Raw genomic sequence first — 12,274 nt, forward strand, 5'->3', positions numbered from 1 at the left:
CCACAATCCCCAATCCCCCTAATCGCTTCCCCACCATCCCCACTCCCCCCACCAACACCCCACCATCCCCCCACAACCCACCACCCCCTATCCCTTACTGCCCTCCCCCTACCCCCACCACCCCCAACCCTCTATCCTCCTCCACCTCCCACCCCCATACCCCCCAAACCCCCATCCCCCCAAACCCCCAAACAACCCCACCCTTCCATCCCTCACCACCACCCCCATCCCTTTCCCCCCACCCCCCTCCTGACCTCCCACTGACCACCCCCACCCATCACTTCCCCACCCCCACCCCCACCTCCCCAAGCACTCAGTCCCCATCCCTGCACCATCCCACAACCCCCACACCCCTCCACACCTCCCCCCCACAAATCCCCCACCATATCACACCCAACGATTAAGCCCGTCCTGAGCGTGTCAAAACATCATGATGACCGTCTTTTAGGGGTTAAACTGTTCCCTGCCCCAGCGGGGATTTGAACTTGGGTCCAGTAGAACCGCAGGCCATCTCTCTACCGACTGAGCCACCCCCCCCCCCCAGAAAAATAAACTGATTTAAGAAGAATGGAAGAAACTTACTCTATGTGCTCAAAGATGGATAAAATTTCTTCCATTTAATTTTATCAAAGATGTGAAGAGAATTGTCTGGCACAAATAGCAATGTGTTATTTAGCTTCCTGAACCCATGCTATGATTTGCTATGATTCATGGAAGAATTGCTAAAGTTACAGTGCATGTGCCATATGGATGAAAACATCTGAGGTTAAGCGACTGCCTGAACGCTTGGAATGGATGCGTAGAGTCATGTAAACATACCAGCAACCTTTCATTCCCTTCCCATAATTGTTAACATTTTTTTTATAGCTCACACTAGCTTGATGTCACTGACACCGGTACTATAATGGGTTGTTTATCACCGGGGATTATTAAGGGGTTAATGGAATACATTACTGTTTGCATCAACACTCTCTCTCTCACATACACACACAAAAACGAACAAAAGAACGAGCCCTAAAGGTACGTTTAACTTTCATCAGAAAGACCGTATCAATTCAGCTCTTTTAAATATATTGATATAAAAAGTAATATGATGCCTGACCTGGAGCTATTGAAGGCACCCTCGCCAGCCCTGAGAGGGTCTTCCATTAGCAGCTCCAATAGGGGTGCCAGGCGGTTGGGGTCACGATCAGCACTAGCCGTGGCCATGCAGGTACCCCAGTCCTCCACTGTCTCCACTGTCACACGTGCCATCCCCGTTGACAGCACTGGTATCAGCCCTGACCACATACTCTGGTATTTTTTATAACCCCAGTGCTTGCTTCCACGTATAAGACCTGAGGGAAAAGTTATCATCATCATCATAATCATAGGGTGAGGTAGAATCCACAAAACAAAGAAAGGGAAAGCATGAAAGAGGAAGAACTATCAACAGTATGCACTGTGAAAATGAATCAGACACTAATTTAAACATTACTCATGCACCTGTATCAGTATATATACAGTACAATCCCAGCAATCCGGTATCCAGACAAACGGAATACTCAGAACAACGGGAAAATTCAAGGGCTGGTAAAAATGTCAGTAAGTTATAACTGTGCGCCAATTTGAATGGACCGCCAAACCGCCGTTTGATTGTGTCACACGAGGCTGGGGGAAGTCAGACAAAGCGAGGTGAAGGCATTTCCGGCTGATGTAAATTCCTAGCAAATCCTCTTAACCACCCCTCCTCTCCCCCTCTTTCCCCTACTTGAATTCAGTCATCCTCCACACCTTCCGAAAATCACCAGTCTGCGTTTTGCCACCAGACAGTAAACAAGGTCTCTTGCTATTGTGTTCCTCTGATAGACGGTAATTTGTACACTCCAAAATGCCTAAAGTGCAAACTAAACGTAAGCGTATCGTGCTTACCTTGAAGCAGAAGCTGGACATATGCAACAGACTTGAAAAAGGCGAACATTATAAAACACTAATGGCTGAATATAAATGTTAATAGGAATGAAAGTTTACTTTGTTGGAAGAAAAATAAATAAATAATATGCCTGCATTTCATACGTACATCATTTATTTTATTTTCTGCAAAACAGCTGAGTGGCGGGTGAGGGGTGGAGTGATGGAGGTCAGGTAGGGAAGAAGAAGAACAGTCGGAAACGTAAACAAACTCACGTGGGGGCACAGGTGTTGTGATAATTCTACAGTGCAGTCTTAACACATCATCAGTTCACTAATAAATGTTCAAGCTTTTATTTCTATATTTTATTTTTCAATTTTTATGAGTACAGTACATATAATGAATACAGTAATTCGGTAAACAATGGACTGGTGTAATTTGCAGTACTGCTAGTTGCTAGACATTGCACACGTGCGTTATGACCATGGTGTGTGTTTACAAGGCAGTTTTTCAGGCGGAATCTCTTAGTGTAACCCCTAATGTGACTGGTGAGTACCTGAACTGTATTTACTGCTGTGATAGCCTTTGTATAGATTTGACTTGAAAATCAGAAATACGGGAAAAATCTGTAACCGGGAAGGTAAATTCCCCAAGCCACCCGGTTAACTGGGATTGTACTGTATAAAGGAAGTAGAAAAAGCTCATGACTGGAAGAGCTGAGTATATGGAAAATGTGGGACTTGGGCGAATGTTAAGAACATGATTGTGAAAGTCAATATCATTTATCATCCAAACCTTTTTTTCAAACCTAAAAAAAAAAAAAAAAAAAAAAAAAAAAAAAAGGGGGGGGGGAGAGAACGCATGAAAGAGGGAAGAATCTCCAGTGACATGGGCCAGACTTTCATTTATCCATCATGCATGCACAGTAAATATCACTCTCATTCACCAGAGACATAGATTCCTTAAAAAGAATGAAGAAAAAAAATCAAATCATGGTTGGAAGGGTACAAACCCAAGGAAAACATGGGACTTGAGGAGACTAGTGGAGGAATACTACACAACTACTGATAATTGCACTTGCTCCACATCTTACCATATCTGCAAACACATGATTACCACCTACTGCCTTCCCAGTCTTCTACCTATTGTATCTATCTATCTAAACACCTAGGCTGCTTGCCCCCCAAAAAAGGAGGGTAGCCAAGACAGGATGACACACTCCCAATTTATTCATCCACACATGCTTTAGGAGTGGCAGAGGATGTGTGGATCAAGTATTTGCAGTGAGACAGGTAGCAGAGAAGGCTTGTGAGAAGGACAATAAGGTGTTTATGGCATTCATGGATCTGGAAAAAGCATACGACAAAGTAGACAGAGAGGGATTGTGGAAAATTTTGCGCATGTATGGTGTACATGGTAAGCTGTTAGGTGCTGTCAAGAGTTTTTATGATGGCAGCAAAGCATGTGTAAGGGTTAATGGGCATCTAAGTTAATGGTTCACAATCGGTGTGGGCGTGTGACAAGGTTGTGTGATGTCCCCTTGGTTGTTCAATATTTACATGGATGGGGTAATGAGAGAAGTAAAAATACGAGTAATGGAGTGAGGGATGGCGCTGGTAATGAATGGTGATGGATGGAATATCTCAAATTTGTTGTATGCTGATGATGCAGTACTACTAGCAAGTACCGGACAAGAACTTGGTAGGCTAATGCAGAGTTTTGCTGATGTCTGTGTGTTGTGCCTTGAGAGTAAATACAGAGAAGAGTAAAGTGATAGTTATTGAGGGAGAAGGTGACTCCCAATGTGATGTCACAGTAAATGGAGAGAGACTGGAATTGGTGAGAGAGTTCAAATACTTGGGTACAGTGATAGAAAAGAGAGGAAAATGTGCACAAGAAGTTGAAAGTACAGTGACACAAGGAAGAAAAGTGGCTGGTGCAATGAAGGCCTTGATAAGAAACAGAGGCTTGGGTGTTGTAGCTGCACGAGGCTTACATGAGGGAATGTTAGTGCCAACTCAAACATATGGCTGTGAGACTATGGTGTGGCATGAAAATGAAAAGTCAAGAGTAAGAGCTGTGGAGATGGGACTGCTGAGGAATGTATGTGGAGTAGAGGGTGGATAGGATACGAAATCATGTGATTCGTGAAAGGTGGAGTGAGGAAGTCGGTGAACACCAGAATCGAAGAGCATGTCCTGAGATGGTATGGTCATGTGGAAAGAATGGATAACAATAGAGTAGTAAAAAAGGTATACCCGAGAGAATTTAAAGGAGGGAGGAGGCGAGGTAGGCCAAGGAGAAGGTGGAGAGATATGATGGATGAGTGTGTGAGGCTGAGAGGTTTGGAAGTCAGTAAGGCTAGGGAACTGACAGGAGATCGAGCTGGCTGGATGAATTTTGTGAGGAGAAGTGCGTGATCAGGGATTTTGGCACCCCTTGTGAGCATGGCAGCGTCCGGATTGATTTAATCGGATACGATGTGTGAAGCTGCAGAATGTGGTGAACGTTTTTGGCATATCCAGTAGAGCCAGGATTCCAGGGGGTTGAATGATGAGTGAATGGAAGTGTGGCCAACTTGGATTGGGCAAGTTTGTGCTGTCTGGACACTGCTACTCCTCACCCTGCCCTTGGGTGGGAAAGAAGGTCCGGATGATGATGATGATGCACATTTACTCGTATCTTAGCCCTAAGTGGAGAAGAGACAGATCATCTCCACACCACACCGTACAAGGATCAACTGTGCAGTGCAGTCAGCAACATCTGCAGCAGGACTGACAGCATAGCTGGTTTACCTTTGCGACATCATAATGGACCCATCCCTCTATTCTACCATTTATTAAAAGTGAATGAAGTCTCATGTAAATGTGATGTTATTGTAAAACTGTAAGGTGACTTCTGTCTATTTTACAAAAATCATCAACAGGTTAAATGAATTACATAAGTAAGTTTCTCTATTTGAATAACCACTTACCTGCAATGATCTCTGTAGCACATCTCTGGCTGCTCTTCTTGGTTTCGCTCACCAGCCTCTCTAGGTGGCCCATGAACAACTTCAAGAATGTGTCACCAAAGTTCCGGAACAAACCCTAAACAGACAGAAAAATGATATAGCGTAGTGTTTGTACAGGCTCCAACATCCTTGCATGCATCAGCCTTGGTCAAATAATGGCAACTCTCCACGGTGGATTTCTGGCTGCCTCCCTATTCAGTCTCTTATCCCTAAAGTCACACTCTTTGACCTCATCCCCGGTCTTTTTTGGTCTCTCTCTTGCAACCCTATCCCCAGTATTCACAATTCTCACCATCAGCACCCAACTGTCATCCTCCATCCTCTCAACATGCCTAAACCAACTCAATCCATCCCTCTTCATTGCAACACCAATAAATTCAAGTCCCATCCTTGAAAGTATTGGTCTTGCAATGAGGAGAGGCAGATAATATGGTCTGGGCATATCAGAGAGAGATGTAGAAGAGTCACATCATCGTATATAAAGATAAGAGATATGCAAAAGATATGGAGATATGCAGATAAGAAAGAAAGGGAGAAATCTGAATTCCCCCCCCCCCCCACTCAACCGGTACACTATACTTGTCTCAATTTAATGTGGCCCAAATTTTGATCCTTTTGCAGCTTATTTTATGTAGCTCAGTGCCTGAGAAAGACAATATCATGACTCTACATCTTTTCCATAAAACTGCTTCATAACCTGTATTGTATTCTAGTGTTAATGTACAATATTTGCTATTACTTCTGGTATATGAGAGAGAGGGATGTGAGTTGGGAGCAGGGCAGTGAAATGGCTGGGGACAAGGCAACGTGGAGGCAATTTGTTTGTGGCCACCCCGTACGGGATTGAGGTGTCTGGCAATAGATAGATAGACAGACTACTGGTTTCCAACATTCTAAATGAAGCAATGGCAATCTAGGGCCAAGTTAAAGTGAAAATAGTATAATTTTATGATTCATCTGATCAGGTGGCTTTTGCAACACTTGTGAGGCACAGAGCATTCTGCCAGAAGAAAATGCAACATTTGTGATTCCCCTCCCCACCCCAGACTCTGGGCATAGGCTTCACAGCCTGTTCCCAAGGCCCACTAGTCCTCCTACATTCCATACATCTCTACATGTCACCACTTTGGTGCTAACACCCACCATCCATTTTGAAAAACATGCTATGGCTGTGCCATACAGGACTGGTGCATTGGTACTGTTGGGGGTATTTTTATGACATGTCGGCAGGTCTTCTGATAGATCAGTAAAGACTGCTTTTATGTAATTCAAATCCTTAAACTGTTCCCTGCCCAAGCCAGGATTCAAACCTGGGTCCATTAGGACCACTGGCCACCTTTCTACCAATTCAGCAGCTGCCGTGTATGTGCATGCCTTCATTATTCATTTTAATCTATCATCAGCTCTTTTCTTTCACCAACTTCAATACTCTGCTTCCTAACCAGCTTTTGGGCCTGCAATATCTCCTTCCACTCTCAATCATTCACTCACATTCACCCTACTCACCATCCTAGTCTTACCAATTACTCTACGTGACCATACCTTCTTTCCAAAGTATACACTTTTCTGCATCTTTAATCTACTGACAAAGATCATGTAATTCATAAACTTCTATTTCTTGTCCGAATAACTCCTTCACTCCAAAGGACGTATTATTCATTTACTCCAGTTACCACTACATCATTTCATTTGCCTTGGGAGACTTCTCTAGTAATGCATTAGTGAATGAAGACTATACCAAATTCCCTCTAGTCTCAAATGCTTCTCCTAAGCCAAAACAAATCGTCTGGAGATGACACGAATAAAATGAATAATCCTTCAGTAGAACTACAGTAAGACCTCATTATAACAGACTAACTGGGGCCCCAGCCACAAATAAAATGAATAATCCTTCAGTAGAACTACAGTAAGACCTCATTATAACGGACTAACTGGGGCCCCAGCCATTCCAAAAAATGCAAAATTCCTATAAAAGCAACATCCGGACTTCCCCCTTCTCACCAGGACTTTTTCCGATATATCAGACATTAGTCCGAATCACACAAACAGTTTTTAAACTGTTTTGACTACCACTGCAGTAATGTACTGTGTTATAACTTCACAACATTAATCAAATGGTATAATACTGTATATATAATAATACTGTACTGTACACTGATAAACTTGTCTTTTATTTACCTTATTGTGGTGAACATAGCTGAAGTTATCTGGGAATTCGGACTGCTCCTGTCTTTATCGAATTTTTTCTAACATATATGAATTTAGTTTGGTGGCTCCTCGATTCCGATAAAAGCAAGTAGCGGTCTACTGAAGTCTGTTATATCGAGGTTTTACTGTATCTAAATATAGCCAGATGCCATAGTCCCATAAAGGGTAGCTGTTTCACTTGAGTTAATTGTTTTATGGGGAGGGGTACTAACACTCCGCCAACCCATTTGTTGACATGTAGGGAACACGTATGGGTTGGTTATACGGATACCACCCAGCGTTGTAAATGGTTTCCTGGCTTACAAGAAACCATTAGCCTTGTTGCTCAGTGTAAAGCTACCTGAAAAGGAAACAGTAACAAAAAATTATAGGAATGATGGGAAAAATAGGAAGAGAGGACAACAGACACAGAAAAATAATGATGATGGTGAAGGAAGTAGGCACCACTACACCTAGTGACCAGATGATGGTCGCCAACCACGTTGAGGATAAATTGATACACTTCCAACAATTCATGCCACACACTTCCTCGTTTTGTTTTGTTATTGAAGTCTCCAACATGCTTGCATGCATCACCCTTGGTCACCAATGGCAGCTCTCCATGCTGCTCGATCTCTGGCAGCTCCCTGTTCACCTGCTCTCCCCGACATGCCATACACATAAAATCAGCATTATCTCGCAGTCAAATGCTTTAAAAAAAACTTTTAAAACAATACATCTCTTATGTACCCACTTATCACAAACATTGCACAAAATGGAGTTGCTTCCCACGCCCTTGTGGCAGCTTGCACATGGCCACTCTCCCTCTTGTTTGACAGTAGCACCACCAACCCTAGATATCATCACTTTTGTTTTATCTGCATTTACTCTTAAGCCCTTGTGCCCCATACCATCTCTCCACTTCCTAAATCTTTCCTCCACCTCCCTTTCACTTTCTGCAGTCAACACCAAATCATCAGCATACAATATCTCCCACGGGAGTCCATTTCTGAAGTCATGTGAGAGGGCTTCCAGTACCATGATAAACAACAAGGGACTCAAAGCTGACCCCTGATGCACACCAACATTCATGGAAAACTCATCATTCAAATCTCCATTCACTCTTACCTGGATGCAACCACCCACATCTATGGCCATAACCACCCTAACCAGCCACTAATCGATCCCAAGCTTTCTCATTGCCCACCTCACCACCTCTCTAAGGACTCTGTCAAAGGTCTTCTCCAAATCAACAAATACAAAGTACAGTTCCCTTTTCTTTCCTATATACGTTTCCTGAAGCTGTCAAACAATGAATACGGCATCAGTGGTCCCCCTGCCTGGCATAAACCCAAACTGCATCTCATCAATATTTCCTCTTTCTCTAATCATAACTTCAACATGGGAAAACCATAACTGGTAAAGGGACAAACACTTTCTTGGCTGACACTTTTCTAGGCAATGGTCACATTCAGAATATCATTCAGGCCACTGCTGTATGACTTTTATTCAGCCATGGGAAATCCCTAGCAGGTGAAGGATTAATAATGCTAAACTGTTTTGCAATAATCACTTCACTATCACCATCATCATCATCATCATCCAGACTCCTTTCCCAGCCTAGGGCAGGGAGAGGAACAGCAATGTCCAGACAGCCTAAGCTTGCCCAATTCAATAACCCATGCTTCCATTCATTCATCATTCAAGTCCATGGAATTCTGGCTCCATCAGACAGGCCAAAAAAAAAAAATTTCACCACATTCTATAACTTCACATACACCTATCTGATAAGAGTCAATCTGAACGCTGTCATATTAAAAAGGGGTGCTAAATCCCTGGTTCTGCGCTTCTCCACACAAAATTCATTCACCAGCTCAGTCTCTTGTCAGTCCCCTAGCCTCATCAACTTCCAAACCTCTCTTCCTTACACACTCATACACCATATCCCTCCATTTTCTTCTTGGCCTACCTCACCTCCTTCCTCCTTCAAATTCACTCAGATATATGTGTTTCACCATTCTACTGTCATCCATTTTTTCCATATGACCAAACCACCTCAGGACATTCTCTTCGGTTTTGGTGTCCACAGACTTCCTCATTCCACATCATTCACGAATCACATTATTCCGTAACCTATCCACACTCTGTACTCTACATACATTCCTCAGCAGTCTTGTCTCCACTGCTCTTACTCTTGATTTTTCATTTTCATGCCACACTGCAGTCTCACATCCATATGTTAAAGTTGGCACTAACACTCCTTCATGTAAGCCTTGTGCAAAAGCAACACTCAAGCCTCTGTTTTTTATCAAGGCCTTCATAGGACCAGCTACTTTCCTTCCTTGTGTCACTCTACTTTACACTTATTTTGGACATTTTCCTTCCTTTTCTATCACCTTACTCAGGTATTTGAACTCTCTCACCAATTACAGCCTCTCTCCATTCACTGTAACATCACACTAGGAGTCACCTTCTCTCTCAATTACCATCACTTACCTCTTTTCTACATTTACTCTCAAGGCACAATGCTCACAGACATCTACAAAACTCTGCACCAGTTTACCAAGCTCTTGTCCGGTATTTGGAAGCAACACTACATCATCAGCATACAACATCTATCTATCTATCTATCTATTTATAGCCCGACGCCCTAATCCCGCAAAGGGTGGCCGCAGACAAAACGCCTCCAAGTCACTCTGTCACCCACCATTTGACTCCCCTCCCCCCAACTCACCCCCCCCTCCCTCATATACCTCTCAACTCCATCCCTCCACCTCATCCTCGGTCTACCTCTCCCTCTCCCTCCCTCCACCTCACCTACATACACCCTCTTAGTCAGTCTTTCATTCTCCATTCTCTCCACATGTCCAAACCACCTCAGTGTATTTCTCCTAATCTTTTCAACCACATCCACATCTACCCCACAATGTTCCTTCACTTCTTCATTCGTCAACCTGTCCCTCCACGTCACTCCACATGCTCCTCTCGAGTAACTCATTTCCACTGCTCTCACTCTTGACTTGTTCCCCTCTTGCAAGGTCCACACCTCGCTTCCATACGTCAGGGTAGGGATCACAATACCATCATGCAGTGACTTCTTAACAACAAACTTGAGATATTCCATCCATCACCATTCATTACCAACATCCTCCTCTCTCCATTACTCGTGCTTAACTTCTCTCATCACCCCATCCACGTATATATTGAACAACCATGGGGGACACCAAACAATCTTGTCACATGCCCAAAGTTTTTTTTTTTTTTTTTTTTTTTTTTTTTTTAAATGTGAAGAAGAAGGAACGTCAATCAATCACTTTGATGCCCATTTACCCTTACACATGCCTCACTACCATCATAAAAACTCTTGACGACACCTAGTAGTTTACCATCTAAACCGTCCATGTGCTAAACCTTCCACAGTTCTTCTCTGTCTACTTTGTCGTATGCTTTTTTCAGATCCATAGATGCCATAAACACCTTACAGTAAAACCTCGATATAAGGGACTTCAATAGACCGGAATTTGCCTTTTATCGGGCTTGAGGAGCTACAGGATTAAATTCCTATATAACGGAAAAGTCCGATAAAGCCAGAAGCAATCCGGACTGCCAGACCACTTCAGCTATGTTCACCACAATAAAGTAAATAAAAGATATGTTTATCAGTGTACAGTACAGTGTTATTATAAATATTACACCATCTGATTAACCCTTACACCGCGGGCTTGTTTTGCTTTTTCTTGCGGCTCCCGCGGGCATATTCGCACTTCGATAGACTCTCTAAAAATATTTGCCAAAAATCAGTTATTAGTCCTAGAATATTAAAATCATATATGCTTATGGCACATACCTTCAGCTTTCTCCTGGGGTGTTTGCTGAACCTTTGTCGAGTACCATAGGACTTGTGGAGACCTCTGAAGTTGGGTAACAAAGTCTCCACTTTACACTTCCCGACAACCCGTAATAGGATTACCACAGTCTGATATTATCACTAGAAACACTGTTCTATGATTCTCAAATAGTTTGGAATCCATACTCCAAAAAAAAAACACTGTGTAGGCAATGAAAATTACGAGGGCGTGTGACCTTCCCACTTGTGCTGGTTCGCCGCTGGTGTTCTGTCATTTATTATTCATAAAAACACTCACAGTTTATATTTCTATTATTATATAACACTTATATATATCTACAGTCTTTATCCATAAGTTTCCTTCAGTAATAGTAGTTTATTGTCACTGTAGGCATTCAATTTCTTTCAGTAAAATACGTAGCATTCACTTTCTCGTCCTGTATACTAGCATTGAGAGTGAATGTCACTTTCATCTTCACTCTCATAACTCATAGTATTCATACATGCTAGAGTGAAACTTTCACTTTCATTACTCCTAGGGTATATACTCGTATTCTTATAATACTATTCATTTATATACGTTCTCTATTTTATTTACGTTATTTACATTTCTATTTTATTTACACTGTGTTATGCACTGTCACTTGAAGTAACATAAAACTATTTTCCACTGTTCACGTATATGTACATTCATTGCTTTCACTTGCTGTTTACACATTATTTACACATTATTTACAATTCCACTTGCACTGTTTTATTCAATAGAAAGATCGTAGTCACTCTTTTATCAATTGTCAGCCCTTTACCTCTTTCCACACGAGGATTAGTAGGGGGTAAAGGTCACAGGGCCCTTTGCTTGGGGCCAAAAAACGGCAGTAGTTAGCAGGAGCAAACAGACGTACCTTCACTTTGAAAGACGACAGTGAACTGATAGTGGTGGCCTCCTGCCGCCTGGCTTGGGTGAGTGCAATACTACCAACTTTAGCCTTGTGAGACCTGCTAATATGTAGCAATGAAATGATTGTCAAGAAACCAAGACAATACATAATAAATTAGGTAGTTCCAGGTGAATGTAAATATCACTTAGGCTCTCCTTTCCCTCCTTATATTTATATTTATTACGAAAATAGATTATACAGCATATTTCAAGGGGAAATAAACAACGAAAATTAGTGAACGAGTGCACGTGATGTGTCAGGTGATAATTAGCCAATTCCAGGGTGTATGGCACTATCACTTACCTTATTTCTTTTTCTATCTATCTATCTATTGCCAGACGCCTCAATCCCGTTTGGGGTGGCCACAAACAAATTGCCTCCAAGTCGCCCTGTCCCCC

General features: G+C 42.5%; 1 protein-coding gene across 1 annotated transcript in view; it reads right to left on the bottom strand.

The window, feature by feature from the left end:
• LOC145408248 (proteasome activator complex subunit 4B-like) overlaps positions 1 to 12,274 on the bottom strand; it is a 212,521-nt gene that overhangs the window by 33,778 nt on the left and 166,469 nt on the right. The window contains exons 27-28 of the mRNA XM_080279014.1: positions 4,866 to 4,980; positions 1,103 to 1,337 (exon numbers count right to left, since the gene is read on the bottom strand). Coding sequence (XP_080135140.1) covers positions 1,103 to 1,337; positions 4,866 to 4,980 — 350 coding nt within the window. The remainder of the gene's footprint in view (positions 1 to 1,102; positions 1,338 to 4,865; positions 4,981 to 12,274) is intronic.

Source organism: Coenobita brevimanus, chromosome 76 (genome assembly GCF_032717465.1).
Source record: "Coenobita brevimanus isolate Jiangsu-jjx chromosome 76, ASM3271746v2, whole genome shotgun sequence".
NCBI classification, from domain to species: Eukaryota; Metazoa; Arthropoda; class Malacostraca; order Decapoda; family Coenobitidae; genus Coenobita; species Coenobita brevimanus.